This window comes from Xenopus laevis, chromosome 1S (genome assembly GCF_017654675.1).
Source record: "Xenopus laevis strain J_2021 chromosome 1S, Xenopus_laevis_v10.1, whole genome shotgun sequence".
Taxonomy (NCBI): Eukaryota; Metazoa; Chordata; class Amphibia; order Anura; family Pipidae; genus Xenopus; species Xenopus laevis.
In genome coordinates, this window is record NC_054372.1 from 15,437,897 (window position 1) to 15,457,973 (window position 20,077).

The 20,077-nt window shown below is 39.8% G+C and overlaps 1 protein-coding gene across 2 annotated transcripts in view; it reads right to left on the bottom strand.

Moving 5' to 3' along the window:
* The window catches only part of sorcs2.S (sortilin-related VPS10 domain containing receptor 2 S homeolog), a 594,893-nt gene that overhangs the window by 41,810 nt on the left and 533,006 nt on the right, over window positions 1-20,077 (bottom strand). For both annotated transcript variants that reach the window (XM_041579391.1, XM_041579390.1), the window contains exons 10-14: window positions 15,251-15,397; window positions 14,262-14,364; window positions 11,122-11,198; window positions 5,863-5,954; window positions 3,259-3,366 (exon numbers count right to left, since the gene is read on the bottom strand). In XM_041579391.1, the coding sequence (XP_041435325.1) occupies window positions 3,259-3,366; window positions 5,863-5,954; window positions 11,122-11,198; window positions 14,262-14,364; window positions 15,251-15,397 (527 nt within the window). The remainder of the gene's footprint in view (window positions 1-3,258; window positions 3,367-5,862; window positions 5,955-11,121; window positions 11,199-14,261; window positions 14,365-15,250; window positions 15,398-20,077) is intronic.

Consider the following 20,077-nt stretch of genomic DNA (forward strand, 5'->3'; position numbering starts at 1 on the left):
ACGGATCTACTGCGCATGCGCCAAAAGTCACGCGCATGCGCAGTAGATCGTACCGGCGAAATGATCCTACTGCGCATGTGCCGTTCAAAGCAGGAAGAAGATCGCGTGGAAGAAGATGTCGTCTGTGAACTCCCTGGACTGGACCTGCGCAGAAGGGTAAGTAACAAGTTAGGGGCATTTGCCCAGCGGGACGGGTAGGCCAGGGGGGAGGATGGGCAACAAATGGGAGGGGGGGTGGGGGGTTTGCGCCGACTAGGTTTCTTTCCCCTTTAAACAGATGCTTCCTAGTGATGGGCGAATTTATTCGCCAGGTGTGAATTCGCAGTGTATTTGCGCGATTCGCCGCAAAACGGGCGCGAAAATTCGTTTTGCGAATTTCGTGGGAAATTTGAGAATTTTTCCGGCGAATCGAAACAACGCAAATTCGCTCATCACTAATGCTTCTTCTAGGTAAATAGAGCATTTGGAATGATCAGTAGGGGCGTTTTTTTGGAATTGTAAATGAAGTCAGTGAAGGAGCAAGTAATGGCGAGACATTTGTTGATGGAGTCTGGAAAGTGTTTCATATGATACCAGCTTTTCCACCCAGCAAAGTATTTTCATGCATTCGTAGATTTTAATTTTTTAGTGTTATTTCAAAAATTGCTAATGAAGATGAAGGTGGCAGAAGGTCACTGGAGAAAAAAAAACCAAGTCATTTTGACTTATTAATCCCTGACTCCTATCTACTAAATAGAGAGGAGGATATCTTTCTATAATAAGCCATCGTATTGCTATTACAGGAGCAGATAAAATCACGTTAACCTTAGGGCAAGGTCACACTCTGCATTTTTAAAAACGTACAGTCAAACGTAAAAACGCCAATGAAACCACTAGTGATAGGCGAATAAATTAGTCAGGCACAAATTTGCAACGAATTTCCACGTTCTGCCGCTGGGGAATAAATTCTGCGTGAAAAATTTTGCTGCCAGTCAAAAAAATCTGGATGTGCGTTGGGACAAATTCGCCCATCACTGGAAACCACATGCAAATGATAATGTGTGTTTTTCAGTCTTTAGTTTTCTTTCCCCAACATGCACTTCTGCTTTTTCTTGCTCCCCACAATTCCGCTCTGAAGAGTTTTATTAAACTTTTGGAAAAAAAAAAGCAATGCGAAAAAACAATTGATGCAAAATGTATCAATACGCAGTGTAATTATGTCACCAGCAGACAATGCCACAAATACGTAAATGTGAATTCCATCTTTTGAGAGTTTGGCCACCATATTGAAGATTTCATTTCAGTGAAGTGTTTTTCCAAACCTGCGGATTCCATAGAGTTCAATAATATGGTGTTTCCTTGTCGTATTGACGTTTCTGCTCTTTTGTGGCGGATGTTGGTTGACAAACGTCCAATGGGTATTGCTATAGCGCCTATTACATTATTTTCAGTAGGGCTTCATTTTGCGCATATTTACGCTTGACTGCATGTTTTTAAAAACGCAACGTAAAAACCCCAGTGTGTCCTTGCCCTTACAAAGTGTAAGAAACATTGCAGTAATATGGGCTTGAAAAGTATCTGCCCCTGTCTAGACCCTCTACACCTTGATCCATCAAAAAATGTTACAATTGCCCCCACCCTCGCAAAAAAATCCCAAAAGCTTCTGGGGCCCCGGTCTACTTTTCTGGTTGCACAGTGAATAGTTTTTTTAAAACTTAAATTAAACAGTATTTTTGACCTAAAGGTCAAGGATTTGAGTATAACTTCCCGCCGGCTGTAATGAAAAATCACCAGCGGTATGGCACTAGCGGCGCTTTGGGCAACTTTGGAAAACAAAGAGCTGCGAGTGCCATACTGCTGGCGATTTTTCATTATAGCCGGCGGGAAGTTAGGGGAAGGCAGATCGGAGAGATTGTCACCCAAAAGAAGAGGCAATTAGTCGCCAGGCGACTAAATCTCCCGAATCTCCCCGTGTGCCCTTACCCTTAAAGGGGGAGTTCATCATGAGCATGATGAGAGTCTAGAAGAAATCAGCATCAAATCAAATGGACTAGACTCAACTATAAGAAAATCCTAACTGTAGACTGAGGCAAAAATTTGCAACCTCCTGCCAATTCGTTCCCCTGTGATAACGCACATAATTAGATCATTTACATGTGTTAAGGTTTCAGACTGTTAGTGCACCATGAGAAAGGTTACATCTGTGTATCCATCTGTATATACAAGGGATAGGCTGGATGTATTTCCTGCTCTTCCATATACTCAGCCTGCTTTGCATAAATATTAAATAATAGAATACATGATCCATCATAGATTTAGCAAAGTATAGCTGTCTGTGTTGAAGATTCATAATTCATTCAGTGCAATTAGAGTGCAAAATAAACCTATGTACCTAATAATGAATCAAAGGAAGGGGCTACAAAATGGTTGAACACACCATACGCCATAATTAATGCTGCCTGTAAATACCATGTCGCATATGGTCCCTGAAAAATGTTGTATACAGATGGAAATTTGCACCTGTAGTTGCACTTAGCACTGTGCCCATGGGGTCCAAGGCCTTCTGTATAAATTAATTTGTTTTATCACTATGAGTTTGCATATTTCCTTTTTGAATCAATAGGGTAACGCAATAAAAAGGACTGCATTTGCCCAGGTCTAATTTCCCGCTAAATTTGTGAAACACGAAAAATGTACGAAACCCAAATTTTGACACCGATGTCAATTCGTTTTGTCAAAATCGACACCGGCAACAATTCCGACGCCGGCGACAATGTGAAGTCGATGGGCGTATTTAATAGTCGCCGGCGTCGGAATTGTCACCGGTGTCAAAAAAATTTTGATGCTAGTGGAAATTTGATGGCTAATTTTCACTGCAATTTCGCAACTTTATTCGCCAGTGAAACGCAGAAATTTGCTGTGAATTTGCGCCTGGTGAATACATTCGCCCATCACTCCTTTCCAGATACATAACAAACATTACACCTGTACTTAGGTTATCACATTTTCCTTACTTTCCTTACTTCACTTACTTCACTTAGTACTCTCATTTTCTAAAACACAGGTATTCATTTCCTCATGTTACTAGCATGTAAACCAAGTCTAATCACTGCTGACAGAGCAGATTTTAGTGTTTTGAGTTATAAGTCACCCTGGTCTCCATGAGCCCATGGTTCTAAATTCACCTCGCTGGCCAAGTCTAATATCAAAGTCATAAAATATGGCCTGTCTGGAAAAACAAAGTCAATAAATGTGTAAATGAGGGTAGAAATAACTTACGTCATGACCAACGTCTCATCTCCTGGTTCACTGAGAAGACCATCTACGAACACTGAAGTGCTGGTGAAGTTATGTATGCTCCACGTGTGGCCTTCATCAATGCTGAATCTACAGGGGGATAATAATCCGACATCAAAGAAAGTCCTTTCCAAGATAAGATGTATGTCTGATTGGAGTACAATTACAATTGTGTCCAGCAGAAATAAAGCAAACGTCCATCAACACTCTTGGGTTATGTACCCCTCTTTCAGATGGACTTTAGGCAACCTGAGCCCTAATCACTAGAATTTATATAATCACTAGCAGTTTAAAGGGATACTGTCATGGGAAAACATGTTTTTTTCAAAACGCATCAGTTAATACAGTAGTTAATAGTCACATGACTTGGGGCAGCTGGGAAATTGACAATATGTCTAGCCCCATGTCAGATTTCAAAATTGAATATAAAAAAATCTGTTTGCTCTTTTGAGAAATGGATTTCAATTCAGAATTCTGCCGGAGCAGCACTATTGAAAAAAATGTTTTTTCCCTTGACAGTATCCCTTTAATAATTCCATTCTCTCCACGTACCCATATTCTTTAGTAACAACATGCAAGTTTGGGAATTGGCCACGTCACACCCCATGTGGTTTGATCTATGGTGAAAGACCCTGGTGTGCTCAGATACCCTAAACTTGCTATAGTATCATTCCTGCCTCAAGATCTATGACATGTTGGGAAGCCATGAAAGCTTAGTAATCCCATTTGTCAGTATTAACAAATTAATCAAATGAACATCAAAAGAACTTTTTTTATGGTAGGGAAGTATATTAAATATATGCAATAAAAGATCACGAAAAAGGGACAGATTGTTACAGTAAGTCCCTGGGCGCAACCCACTAAATACAGAGGTCCTTATATAATCCATATCATTATGTAAACCAAATATAATTATTTCACTTTATATATTTATTTATTGAAATATCCATTTGTTGTTGTTTCCATCTTCTGTAGGAAAGTGAAGCTGAAAGTCAATGTAGATAGGGGGAAGATAAGGAAATGAAATATAAACTCCTCCACATGTCTGTAAATCTGCTGGATCACCAAGTGTAAATATATATCCTCCAGGTTTAGGTGTCAGCAAAATGGCCTTTGTTTTAAAGGGATACTGTCATGGGAGAAAAATGTTTTTTTTTCCAAAATGCATCAGTTAATAGTGCTGCTCCAGCAGAATTCTGCAATGAAATCCATTTTCAAAACCTGATTAAACCTGATTTAATTTTGAAATGTGTCAAGGGGCTAAACATATTGCCAGTTTCCCAGGTGCCCCGAGTCATGTGACCTGTGCTCTGATAAACTTCAGTCACTCTTTACTGCTGTTCTGCAAGTTGGAATGAAATTAACCCCTCCCTTCCCTCCCCCCAGCAGCCCAATAACAGAACAATGGGAAGGTAACCAGATAGCAGCTCCCTAACACAAGATAACAGCTGCCTGGTAGATCTAAGAACAACACTCACTAGTAAAATCCAGGTCCCACTGAGACACATTCAGTTACATTGAGTAGGAGAAACAACAGCCTGCCAGGAAGCATTTCTCTCCTAAACTGCTGGCTCTTTCTGAAAGCACATGCCCAGGCAAAATGACCTGAAATGGTGCCTACACACCAATATTACAACTATAAAAAATACACTTGCTGGTTCAGGAATGAAATTTTATATTGTAGAGTGAATTATTTGCAGTGTAAACAATGTAATTTAGAAATAAACAGCATAAAATCATGACAGAATCCCTTTAAGGAAAAGCAGGGTAATAATGTTTTTTTTTCTTTTCTACTGATCTACTTATTCATAGAGTTCATTGTATTTCTCTGGCACTGTGAATCCCTGCAGCACGGAGCTAACAATCTGATGTCCGAGCATTCAGACGTTAATGAGTTTGCACAAACAGCAGGCACATTAATTAAATACAGACTGATTGATTCACTCCTTCTGCTGCTACACTGCCTCTTTTCTTGTTTCTGGCACAGTTTGGTATTCTATTTTTGCATTCGTGCTTCCACCTACGGACACTTCCTAATCTCCCATCCCCACCAGCCGGCAGCTGTCGATATTCCATGTGGAGTAGGGAGGTGCGGTCACTCGGAGAGTACTATGAATTCATGTGCTTTCAGTGACATAGGAGCACAGACTGACATTCTCATTTGTCATTGCTTGGAAATTAACAGATTTTGGTGAAAACATAAAGCTTGGCTCTGAATCTCGGTGTGTGTCAGCCAGGGCTAATCATTCTGGGGTTCTTCAGTATATGAGTTGCTGACTTACAGTTTCCAACATCAGCCAGACATTGCATTCATGGAATAAGGGATCTGTCTGTTTTATAAATTGGTAAAAAGGACTTTAATATCCATGTTTAAAAATTAAATTAAAGACAGAGCAAGTTTAGTTCCTGTATATATATATATATATATATATATATATATATATATATATATATATAGGGATACGTGTTGCTTAACCTCACAGTACATGCATAGAAATGAGACAATCCCTTAAAGAATTGTACAAACAGAAGCTAGTTAAAATAGGAATGTGAAGGAGAGTCTGCAATATATAAATTATACATTACTTGAGTATCTTTAGGGGAATCGAAGTGTCCTTGATGGCCACAATAACGCCGCCATGGTCTAAATACAAGATGTGATGTTCCTCTTCAAAGACCTGTACAGAGGAAACATTCCCATTCATTATTTAAAAGTATTGCTGAAAAAAAAACCCATTTGCCTGGAACCAAGGTGACTTCTGTCTTACCCTATTCAAAAAACAATATCAGCATTTGTGCACTTAGAACTGACAGTATATTTATAGTATTTGATACTGGTAATATCACTTAACTTAATACATGCAATTTAGTAGTAATGGTGGATGGGTTTTCATGTGACTTAATACTTTGACTTTGCAGTAAAACGTTCCATGTTGGGCTGCCATGTTCTCATAATGTAAATAATGATGGGCTTAGACTTAGAAAGGTGAGAACAATTATGTCAAAGGGCATGTAAAGTCTAAAATATAATAAGGCTAGAAATGCTGTATTTTGTATACTAAATATAAACATGAACTTACTGCACCACAAGCCTAATCAAACAAATAATTTATGCTTTCAAAGTTGGCCACAGGGGGTCACCATCTTGTAACTTTGTTATACATCTTTGCAAGACTAAGACTGTGCACATGCTCAGTGTGGTCTGGGCTGCTTAGGGATCGTCATAAACAAAGCTGCTTGAGTTCTGCATGGCTGGGAAGTAAGGTGGGAGCTCCCCCTGCTGTTCATAAGTATGATTGTTTCCCTGCTCAGCAGTTAGGGACCATCTGACAATTCCTATCCACAGCAGTAAATGAAGGGAGAATTTCACTGCATACAGTCAGGTTTCTTATAAAAACGGTACACATTTTTTAATAAAAGTATATTGGAGATAGGTTTCTTTTTCATTAAAGTAAGTAAAAGTGGGATTTTATTTTTTTGCCTTTAAGTGCCCTTTAATCTTCCAGGTTCCATATCTGCTTTTCAAGCATTAAAGGAGAAAAGGAAAGGTGCCAGAGGAAAGGTTCTATCAGGCTAGAATTTATTTTCTGAGACATTTTTCATTGGTTTGATATTAATCTCTAAGTGGCCCAAATGAATTTAAAGGGGTTGTTCCCCTTTAAGATAACTTTTAGTATGATGTAGAGAGTGATATTCGGAGACAATTTGCAATTGGTTTTACTTTTTTATTATTGAAGGTTTTTTATTCAGCATTCAATTCAATTTTCATCTTAAGCAATCTGGTCACTAGGGTCCAAATTTCCCTAGCAACTATGCACTGATTTGAATAAGAGACTGGAATATGAAAAGGAGAGGCCTGAATAGAAGGATCAGTAATAAAAAGTAACAGTAACAATACATTTGTAGCCTTACAGAGGAATTCACTTTTTAGATCGGGTCAGCAACGCCCATTTGAAAGCTGCCAAGAGTCAGAAAAAAATGCAAATAACTATAAAACTGTAAAAAATAAATAATGAAAATCAATTAAAAAGTTGCTTAGAATTGGCCGTTCTATAACATAATAAAAGTTACTTTAAAGGTGAACCACCCCTTTAGTACTGACATGGAGAGGTTGAGACACATTTGTCTCCCTGAGACTCTTTCTTATGGATTTGATTCTGAGGGTTGTTCTTATAGCCCAGACCTGTGACCATAGGACCATGAAGTCAATTGCTTTAAGTGTTCTCCAGATTCAGGCAGTGATTTTCCAAAGGTTATTATTATTATTATTATTATTATTATTATTATTATATTATTGTTCATCTGTGGTTCCCCCTCACCCACCTACATTTTGCTACCATCGTGGTGAATTCAGCTGTAACTGTGTCTTTAGATTGGCTTTTCTATGAATTCGGCCATAAATTAGGAATACTATTACAGCAGGATACAAAGCAATGCAAAAGAAATATATTTTGGTTTGAGAATGTAATTTCACATTACAGCAGGATGCTTTGCAAAACGAATTGATTATCTGCATTAAATCAAACAAATGCTGCTTCCGTGCACTTTCATCATCTTGCTAAATCCAGGCAAAAATGTTCTGCGTATGCCATAGTCTGACTGATGATTAGCCAGATGTTCCATCATTTCCATCATTATTGATAGGCCTATGATCAGACAGTGTTAGTCCCCTCCTACTGTACCACAGTGAATGTTCTGTATATGGCAAGTCTGCTCCTTGTTTCAAGTTCCTCGATAACTCACTGCCATGAATCCCATAGGGTCCCTTGATGCAGACGATGGACCCAGCACTAGGATGTATATCAATGGTTCCAGGAGCTACAACATTTTCTGTTCAGCAATGGAAATGACTAGAGCAGTTGTTTCCATTCTGTGGTTCTAACCAACTGCTTAGATGGCCCAAAGCAGTTTCTTGGGGGTCCAGTCTAAAGACCAATTATGGTAAGATTTGGAGAGACTGTCGATTTGCAGAAAAATCAACTTTAAGGTTAGGTTTAAGCCGACATACAGTATAGAGAGGGAACACTTGATAGAACACTAAGATAGAATGGTTAATATTCTATGTTATTATATGTCTGTAACCTTGCTATAAATTAAGGGGAGTCCTGACTAAATATTGGACCTTAAAGGGCATGTAAAGTCTAAAATAGAATAAGGCTAGAAATGCTGTATTTTGTATACTAAATATAAACATGAACTTACTGCACCACAAGCCTAATCAAACAATTAATTTATGCTTTCAAAGTTGGCTACAGGGGGTCACCATCTTGTAACTTTGTTATACATCTTTGCAAGACTATGGGGGGAATTCACAAAAGTGTCGGGAACGGAAAAATGTCTTTAAAATGTCGTAGAAAGTGTCGTAGCAACAGCCGACAAATTCACACAGCATTTCTCCGCCAATTTTCCGACATGTACGACACTTTTGAATTAGTGTCGTTAAAAGTGGGCGTGGTTTTTTCGGCGCCACTTTTCCCGACATTTTTATGAATTACTCGTAAACTAATTTTTTTTTACCGACAATTTTTCAGACACTTTAGGCTCTCCAAAATGAAAATGTCAGACAAATTGTCGTTTAAAAAGTCTTGGTAAATGTCGTTTGTACGATGAAAAGATATACGACATTTTAGAAAATTGTCAGACTTACGAGACATTCAGAGATGGTAACATCTGCCTTTGTGAATTTGCCGTTCATACGGCATTTTACAAATTTGTCGACCGCCACTTCTGGGTTACTTATTTTACCGACACTTTTGTGAATTCCCCCCTAAGACTTTGCACATGCTCAGTGTGGTCTGCGCTGCTTAGGGATCATCATAAACAAAGCTGCTTGAGTTCTGCATGGCTGGGAAGTAAGGCGGAGGCTCCCCCTGCTGTTCATAAGTATGATTGTTTCCCTGCTCAGCAGTTAGGGACCGTCTGACAATTCCTATCCACAGCAGTAAATGAAGGGAGAATTTCACTGCATACAGTCAGGTTTCTTATAAAAACGGTACACATTTTTTAATTAAAGTATATTGGAGATAGGTTTCTTTTTCATTAAAGAAAGTAAAAATGGGATTTTATTTTTTTGCCTTTACATGCCCTCTAAGGGGGTTGTAAGCCAAATAAGTCTGATTAACACTGGCCATAGTCTGTGTGTTCTAATAGTGAGAAGCCAGTGGAAGCCAGAAAAAAGGGACCGGTTAGTAATATAATGGTGGTGGCTGAGACTGGTAAAGTGAGAAACATGTCAAAGTGTCGCAACACTCACCATACATGGGAGACGGGTAAAGCAGACTGAGAAAGTGAATACAACATACTAAGCCACTCTCTTTATGTGGATTGTGCAAAGATTATTGACAGGAATTGGATCCTCAGAGCATCAATGACCTGTTCAGGCCCGGATTTGTGGCGAGGCCACATAGGCCCAGGCCTAGGGTGGCGAAATTTTTGGGGCGGCACGCCGCCCAGCTGCATCTTTGAAGCACTGGGGACTTAACGATCCCCAGCGCTTCTGCCTCAGCGAGCGCCACAGCCGGCGCTAGGACCCTGCGGACACAGGGCGGCGCGACCGGAAGCAGCAAGGGTATGGATCGTGCAGCCTTGGGGCGCCGCTTCGTTAAATCCGGCCCTGGACCTGTTGGTAAATTAACTAATGGCTGCTTCACTGCTGCATAGAAATCACAGTGCCCATGGTAAGGGGATGGTGGCAAACACAGATTTCTCAAACAGACCATAAGATCTTAAATTGAACTCGTCACGCTACACTTATAGCAAGATTTAGGTTGGACCATACGTCACCCTTCTATTTAAATGTTCACAAACAGTGATGTGCGAATTGTCCCATTTCTCTTTGCCAAAAAATTTGCAAATTTCCAGTGAAATTCACGAAACGTGAATTTTGACGCCGACGTCAATTTGCGGGCCGGTGACAATTCCGACGCCGGGGACAATTTGCCGCAAATTAAAGTCAATGGGCATGTGTTTAATTGTAGCCAGTGTCAGAATTGTCGCCGGCATAGAAAAAACATTGACGCCGGCAAATTTTCGCAGCAAATTCGCAAATTCAAAATTCGCGCCTGGTGAATAAATTCGCCCATCACAATTCACAAAGCATAACAAATCAGAGAAGGTGAGATGTTGGACACAGTTCATATAAATCACTTGGTGTAATATGTGACTGTAGAAATTAATGTATAGCTCAATACTGCGGGAATTTAGTTCCTATAGAAACTATGACAGTAAGTAGGCACCATATAAAAACTTAATTTCAACTAAAAAGCAGAGACTGTCACTGAGTTCTAATCCTATATGTGTGTTCAGGAGAACATTGAAGGAATGACACAGTTCATGCAATTTTGAATGTTGGCAAAAGGTGACAAATAGTGATAGGCAAATCTGTCCCGTTTCATTGAAAAATTCACAAAACTGCGAAAAGGGCGTCAAAATAATTTTGGCCCATGACACTTTTTATGCATGCAACAATTTTTACTTGCGCTACTTTTCTGTCCAAATGCATTAAAGTCAATGGGCATCAAATCTATTTTGATGTGCAACAATTTTTACACAAGCAACTTTTTTGTCGCCGCAAATCCATGCCTGGTGAATAAATTCGCTCCTCACTAGTGACAAGCAAAATGCACCAAAATCACTACATGTGCCACAGGCCTATTAGCAGCGTTACAGTAGCACAGGGCGAACCTTGCGATGGTAAACTTACAAAAAAAAAAATAAGACTTTATCTTATTGGCATAAATGTATCATTTTCTTTTACATATTCATCATCATTTAAATATGTAGCTACCCCACAGTCTATAGTATATCTCACACTGAGTATACTGCGAAAATGACCCATTATCTTACTTGTCTCCATGTATTTCCACAGTCCGACGTTATGTACATTTCTTCCTTATACTCCACCAACTGCGAGCCCAGATTGCCTGTATTTCCAAGAATATAAAAGAAAAGGAGACTATTGTTATTGTTATCCCAGTGTGGATGTGTAGGGTTAATTGCACACTGTGATGTAGACTGATTGGCTCCTCTTATGGAGCAGAATAATCACCATCCCTAGCATATTAGCATTAGATATTTCTGCTTTGCTGCTAATGTTTCGCTGCCTTTAGTGAAGGGAGATAATGTCAGCTTCGTAATGTGAAGGAGATGAATCTGAAACTGGGCAGACATGTCAATTATACAGCAAAGAGAAAGGGCTATCAGAAGAATCCACAGGGCCAATAATGTAAGTAAAAAAAAAAAAAGTCTTTATTGTGCATATTTAAAAGTATAAATGGCCCTACGCGTTTCGTACCCATGACTAAGTACCTTGGAGGTACGAAACGCATAGGGCCATTTATACTTTTAAATATGCACAATAAAGACTTATTTTTTTAACTTACATTATTGGCCCTGGGGATTCCTCTGAGTGCCGGATAGCCGATTCTCTTTGCTGTATATATATATATATATTGGTTTGCCGCTCCCTGAAACCGGGGGTCTGGGGCTGGTGCACCTGGAGCTCACAATCAACTTGCTGAGCTATTTACTTTATTATTCTGGAGCACCACTTGTTCTCTCAGTTTCACAAGAGGCTTTTAGAAACATCAGGGCATCACTCCATCTACATTAGTGGCTCCCAGGGTGAAATCTGGAGGGAATTTCTATTCCCTCAGCATCGAGGTCACTTAGGGTAAGACTCCAGCTACTGATTTGCTTGTCCTAAGAAATTCTTGAAACTATGGCTGCTATTTCTCAATTAAGGGAGGGCAGGCTACTGTCCTAAAATGCTTCATCCTATCCTTGTCCATGAACACATAATTAAAGCTGGGATCAACCTCCCCCTGGCATTGAACCAAATGCAAAAACCTATTATTGAAAATAAACAAGACCATAGAACCAATTAATAGCACTCGGTTTTGTATATCAGCAAAGAAGCACAAGCATCATTAAGTGGGTAATTCTTGCAGAACTCCCTCTACTATTGCTCTGGTCCTTCTATGCTGCAATTAAGGGGAACCAGAATCCATAAACTGTTGAAGCATCCAGAGTTTAAATCAGAGCCTGTGGTTTTCATTAGCCTTCCAATAACATGCCGGAAACTTTTGTTTTTTAATATCAGGAGGGGTATGCAATTTGCCCAGTTATCAATGACACTTATCCTTAACAATAGAAAATACTTTAGTATAGTTATGGGATCCATTATCTGGAAACCAGTTACCCAGAAACCTCAGGGTTACGGAAAGGCTCCCATTGATGCTATTTTATCCAAATAATCCACAGTTTTAAAGGAGAAGGAAAGGCTAAAACTGAGTAAGCGTTATCAGAAAGGTCTATATAAATACATCAGTAAACCCTCAAAGTAATGCTGCTCTGAGTCCTCTGTCAAAAGAAACACCACATTTCTTTCCTTCTATTGTGTACTCATGGGCTTCTGTATCAGACTTCCTGTTTTCAGCTTAAACTTCCAGGGCTAGGGCTTGAGCATGCTCAGTTTGTTCCTCTCTCCTCCTCCCCTCCCTGCTGTAATGTGAGCCCAGAGCTATGAGTGAGACTAAGGCAGGAAGTGATGTCACACCAATATTTCAGCTGCTATCCTAAACAAACAGAGAGCTTCTAGAGCTGATACTCAGGTATGGTAAAGCATTCTGCAGAATAAATATAGTGTTATAGCTTGCTCTATTGTGGCTCATCTATTGGCAATAAACTGCTTCAGTAGCTTTCCATCTCCTTTAAAAATGATTTCCTTTTCCTCTGTAATAATATAATAGTACTTTGAACATGATCCAAACTAAGCGGCAGATTTACTAACAGACGAATTTTCGCCAGTGATCACTTCGAACAAATTCGCTGGTGATCTTACGCTTAGGTCATTTTGAATAAGGCGGGTGCAATAAAGTTGTATGGAGGTCATTATTAGAGATGTTGGTGCAAATGCTTGAAGTTACCACTTTTTATTACAAATGTCCAAAGAGCCTTATTAAAAACAAAATAGTCAATATTATGCCTTACACGTGAGCCCACTGTAAAATGAATGCTCCATATGCACCATATGTTCTCAAATGTCCAGGGAAAAATGTTAAGCCAAAAAGTTAGGACTTTTGCAGCCAATCCCGCTTAAAAAAAGGAAAAGTCGCCAGCGTTTTTTTTACACTTTAATGTATTTTCGGCAGACAGGATATGATGTAATTGACATAAGATTAAGGAAGATCTAGCTTCAGTTTAGCATTTTGGTCTAAGGTGGCGAAGTCAACTCTGGTGAAAGAGGTAACGTTCAGTAAAATCGGAACTTTACTGAATTTGCGGATCAACGACCATTCGTCTGAGGGAAAAGTCGCCTGGCGATAGAGTATGAAAGAATGCTAGCAATGGTCCCGTTCACTAGCGAATTGTCGTCTGCGCATGTTAGTGAATTGCCTATGTCCCTGCAGATTGGATTTCTGGCGAAAAGTCGCTAGCGTTAGCCACTTCGCCCTTTAGTGAATCTGCCCCTAAGATTTAATTAATCCTTACTTGAAGCGAAACCAGCTTATAAGCTTTTTTTAATGAGTTTCTAGTAGACTTAAGGTATGAAGATCCAAATTACAGATCAGATATCTGGAAACCCCCATGTCCTGAGCATTCTGGATAACAGGTCCCCATACCGGCACTGCCTTTCTGGTTTTCCTTTCAATAAACAAAAGACGTTTTGCCGGAATAACGTTAAAGGCGGTGATGAAACCATTTCTCACTCCGTAAATAAAAATGCAGCAAGTGTAAAAAAGCTTTACTTCATACAAAAACCTAAAATAATGGGCCCAGTGAAATCTCTCAAGGAAACACTTCCAGTAGGTTTTAGAGAAGAACCAGAGAGCTCAAGCTGACAAACTGAAAGCTGACAGAAGCATATTTTCCACTTCAGAAATCATTAAATATTGACAGGAATGGGGGGGGGGGGGGAAATAATGCGAAGAGTGGGCGGAAATGTCATTTTTTTGATTACATTTTTTATTTTATAAAAGACATACCTGCTCCCATAATCAGGCCTGGAGCCGTGTCCTTGGTATGGACTGTTCCGGATACATACGGATTGTCTGCCCAGCGGAGATGCAGGTGAAGGTGACACTCAGGCTTTCCAAATAAAATAAAAATTGTGCAATTACAATCAAACTCAATTTTCCCCACACCCAGTCATATGATATATTATTTAGGTTTATCCAACTCATGAGCCTCTAGCCTCCTGCTATTGCTGACAGATCGAGGAGCCGCAGGATACAGTATATGTACACATATGAAAGGACAATTAATACCGTATGCCCTTGGACAAATTGAACTAGAAGCTGAAAGTAAATTACAGTCATGTTATTGCAGAAACAGCACATTTTCAGTGAATAATTACTTATTACATAGCAGTGAGAAGGAAGAGATCAGAAACCCAGTACCTACAACCAACCATGCAAGCATTGCATTCATTATACTTCTCATACTAGGACAGAAATGTAAAGTGCTGACCGTAGGCAGAAGCCTAGTTTAAAGGTTAATTAGGATCAGATGTTGGTTGAATAATTATTTGATGCCCTAAAAACGCCAATGTTGTAATCTTTCTGTAATCTTGTTACGTCTTGGGGAAGTCCTTGAACAATTGTTGGACCTCAAAGGAGAACTTGAACTGAAAAAGTCTAAAGAACACTGCCCTAGAGGTTAACTCTAGTACCAACAAATGATAGATATGCTGCCCCTTTTATCATAGGTTGCTTTGCCCAGGGTCAAGTATAGATTCATCCAATCAAGAGGATCAAGTCCTCCATGGATCTCCATGCAATCCCATCTACTGCAATTCCAGCCTGTAGAGATCAATGGGGAGTGATGCTAATTGCAACACGTTCTGACCATTTCAATAGGGCTTGATCTGTGAATTTGAGATTTTTCACACTCCAAAGCTGGGTTAGTGTCTGATGACATAGAAAGGAATTAAAAAGAAAGGGGCAGGTAATAAAGGAATATGATGCGCACTTACAGGTTTGCAGTTGGTTGGTTTGCCGATCATGTCTGTACTTGGGGGATTGAGGTAGCTCCAGTCTCGACCCTTATTGTAGGTAATAAGTGTTGTCACCTTTCCTTCAATTTTTTGATTGGCCAGAAAGACACCCTTAATGCCTCGCACCTGTAGGGACAAATATTTCGTTTTAGGAAAGTCACCACAGCTCCATTAGAGGATGACCATAGATTCTCGCTCTAATGCCCACTATGCACTCTACAACATTAGGGAAATATGTTAATTAGTAGGACTACTTTATGGCCACTCCCTAAAGTACTTCTCCAGAGAAAGCTCTACAATAAAATCCTCATTATAAACAGGTTTTTAAAGGGGAAGTAAAGTCTAAAATAGAATAAGGCTAGACATGCTGTATTTTGTATACTAAATATAAACATGAACTTATTGCACCACAAGCCTAATCAAAGCATAATTTATGCTTTCAAAGTTTGCCACAGGGGGTCACCATCTTGTAACTTTGTTAAACATCTTTGCAAGACCAAGACTGTGCACATGCTCAGTGTGGTCTGGGCTGCTTAGGGATCGTCATAAATGATCAAAACAGCACAAGTCAAATAATATCTGCCAGAAGCCGATACAGCAAGACTGATTAATAATCAGAATATGCAGACTGCACTGGGTCCTGTGTTGTCATGTAATCTAATGTGGATTTTATAGTTTTTGTATTGTTTACAAACTTTCTCCAACTCTGCAGAACCAGTGGCTGCAGCAAAATAATCCTCCAAATAGAATCCCAGTTTATCTGTTTAAATCTGACTCCATGATCTTTGACCCTGCAGCTGGAGTGGGAAACAGTAAAGGGGATGTAAAGGCAAAAATGAAATCCAATACAAATCATACAGTCGCCGACTGCTTTACAGGGAAACAAACAAAGCTGCTCGAGTTCTGCATGGCTGGGAAGTAAGGCGGGGGCTCCCCCTGCTGTTCATAAGTATGATTGTTTTCCTGCAGATTAGGGACCGTCTGACAATTCCTATCCACAGCAGTAAATGAAGGGAGAATTTCACTGCATACAGTCAGGTTTCTTATCAAAACTGTACACATTTTTTAATTAAAGTATATTGGAGATAGGTTTCTTTTTCATTAAAGAAAGTAAAAATGGGATTTTGTTTTTTTGCCTTTACATGCCCTTTAAACATCTTAGCATGCAAACTACAGACTGGAGTTCTTTGGGCCCACAGTGAAGCAGACCTCCCAGCTCCCCCAAGGACCCCCAGTTGCTGGATCTTGCTCCAATCCTCTGCACAAGCCAAGGCCACACCCACCAGTTGTGCCATGGAACAGATGGCAGGTACAGGCTGCGGGATTTGCCTGGGGCAGGAAAGATCCAGCAGTACCAGGGTCCACTAGAACTTTAAAAAAAATCCTGTCCATCTCTGGCGTCTAGCATTATTGGTCCTTGCATACTCCACTGGTAACCCTTCAGTTTACAAATAAAAGTAAATTAGTCCTGTAGTGAGGTCAAGCCATTGTACGCAGACTTCAACAGAAAATAATTATTTATAGGCCCATACACAGATGTTGTCTTCTGCTAAAGACTTTATCTATTTGTGAGAAGACAAACAATATATCAGCTCCCACACAAGAATATGGATACAAATATTCTGAAAGGGGATGTTCTGTTCTGTTATGTCCTTGTACTTGACTGTAATATAATTTTTCAAATTCCCCTTTCTGTTTGTCTAATGGAAATATTATGAAGTCAATGTTTAATTATCTCTTGTTTTGCTTTTCCATAACCAACTGTCTTATAACTCACTTACAGTGTGTATTTCAGGATGGGGGTGAGTTAAAGTGGACCTGTCACCCAGACACAAAAATCTGTATAATAAAAGTCCTTTTCAAATTAAACATGAAATCCAATTTCTATTTTTTATTAAAGCATTCATAGCTGTTGTAAGCTCATTTAAAAATCTCAGCTGCCAATCAAATATTGTCTGCCACTCAGACAATTACTTTCACTTTCCATTCAGCACTTCCTAGATGTCACTGCTCTCCCCACATTCCCCTGTTCTCTTCACCATTTAATTGTGTAGCCAGGGCATGGGGATGGACATCAGGTCCCCCATTCTGGTGCACAAACAAGATTCTGAGATGATACAAGGCTTGTCTTAATAACCGTGTCCACAAAATGGCTGCTGCCTGCTTGCTATAATTTTGAAATCCCAGACTGATGGAAATAAGATTTAAATAATTTATATAGTGTAATTAAAGTTCATTTTGCTTGACTAATGTGATAAAATAGGATTTTGAATAATTTTTTTGGGTGACGGGTCACCTTTAAACATGACCATAATAGAACTCTTATTATCCAGGACCTTTCCCTATGCTTTCTTATAGGATAATCACGTACCATAAAGCTACTCCTGAGTAAACAACTTTGTAGGAAAATTAAAGGTTTGATTGCAGAATAAGTCTAATTTTATGGAAATAAAAGCCTATGAGTAAGGGAGATGTTCCCGAAATGCATCAGGCGTTTTATGGTAGGTGACCTGTTGCAATAAACCACCTTTTTTAACCGGAGTGCCGCCTTTCTTCTTGTTCATGTTATGGAAATAAAGACATAAAATAGTCATGCTGCATTACAAAGTGAAAGACTGACAATCCCATTGTGATTTTTTTTTTTAAATCTCCTACCATAATATATCATCTATTCAGACTTCTATTATCACTTACTGCACAGTAAGACTAATATTTTGTGCTCTGCCCTCCACAGTCAACATGAGGACAAAAGAGACCCCAAAAAAAACCCTTAAAGACAAAACTGATGCTTGTTAACATTTTAGGTGATCAAGTATGAAGTTTAACAGATAGAGATGGGGGGCAGGAGAGTAGGGCCACAGGGAATGGATAGCAGAGGGGAATGAGAAACTGGCAAGGATTACAAAAGATAGAAAAACGATTGTATACTGTTAAATGGGGCTGATGGCCCACAGTGGAGACCGGGCAAGGGGCGGGGATGTGATGTAGAGGGGGCGGACTGTGATGCGGATGGGCGGCCCATGCAGTCAAGGGGCAGGGCTGTGACACACAAACGGCGATTGGCCAATAGCTGTGTCAGTCATGGGGAATCCTGCCCAATTTTCCTTATTTGGAAAATTGGCCACTAAGTTTTGACCCCGGCATCCCTTCAAAATACTGGGCTGTCTGGATCAAAACCACAGGGGTGTAACTACAGAGGAAGCAGACCCAGTGGCTACAGGGGGGCCCAAAAGGTATAGGGCCCCCCATGAGGCCAAAATAATGAGTGATTTAAACATATATTGGTAAAACAGGACAATCTCTGGATATGTTGGGTGCCCTAAAATTAATTTGCTGTGCTGCTCAGTAACATCTAGTTACACCATGGCCGGCCAGTAAGATTGCTGACCTGTAAGAGGGGGGGTTAGAATACTGGAGGTGGCAGCCCCTTCCCTCCAGTTGTCATTGCTGATGTCCTCTTTGAGTCTGTACATTTTATTCTGCTATTTCCCTAGAATTATAATTTGTCAGCACACACACACATACAACGTACACATAATGTTAAAAGAAGACAAACGATATCTCAGTTCTATGCAAAAAAAAAGAACGCATCCCTTCCTCTAGCATAATGGTGGTTCAATCAGAATCATCAAGGGGATTGTTAAAGTTCTGCCAATGCTTCTCGCTATCTCGGTGGTGCTATAAATCATATGCTTTGCATAAATTTGTCAACTTAGCAGCCCTCCCTGCAGCGTTGATGTTGAATGCAGCAGAGCCAATTAATTACACACAGCCATCATGTCATTAAGAAACATGAAGACCCCCCGCCATCAGACACCAAAGGACTGCGATGGTATTTCCCATTCTTGTCTCGTATATATACTGTATGGAAGGCATGTTCTGTAATGATATTGCTTCTATCCCTAGAGTGTTTAAACTTGTACTAAATAAAAACCCACCAAAAACAAGTACAGCAGAGCCATCAATGGATGGATGCAATGGGCAGAAAGTATATTATACCTCTCAGAAATGAACCAGGGAATAATATACTCAGCCTTGTAAAATATATGGATATTAGAAGTCATTGGGGCGATTTACTAAAGGGCAAATTGTCGCCAGTGACCGATTCGCACACTTCGCACCATTTCGCCAGGAGCAAATTCGTTACCACTATGCTAATTCACTAAAATGCAAAGTTGCGTCCTGCGCGCCGAATGCTGGCGACTTTTCACTATCAATACTTCTTCAGTAGCGAAGATTCGCTATTATTTGTTTATGCCTAGCAAAAAGTCGCTAATGATCTTACGCTTAGGTTCATTTGAATAAGGCGGGTACATTAAAATTGTATGGACATCTTTATTAAATGCTTAAAATGGCCGCTTATTATGTCCAAGGAACCTTAATAAAGACAAAAGAGATGATATAATGCCCTAGACATGAGCCCACTGTAAAATTAATGTTCCATGGCCCTTAAATGTCTGGGGAAAAATGTTAAGCCAAAAAAGTTCAAGTTAGGACTTTTGCAGCCAATCCCGCTTAAAAAAACGAAAAGTCGCCAGCCTTTTTTCAACTTTAATACATTTTCCGCAGACAGAATATGATGCAATTGAGAGAATATTGAGGATGATGTAGCTTCATTTTAGCAGTTCGCCTGGTATGAAGTCAACGCTGGCGAAAGAGGCAACGTTCTGTAAAATTCGCACTTTACTGAATTTGTGGAGTAACGACCATTCCCCTGAAGGAAAAGTCGGCTGGCGATAGAGTGCGAATGAACAAAAATCACAGTCTCTTTCTCTAGCAAATTGTTGTCTGCGCCTGCTTGTGAAT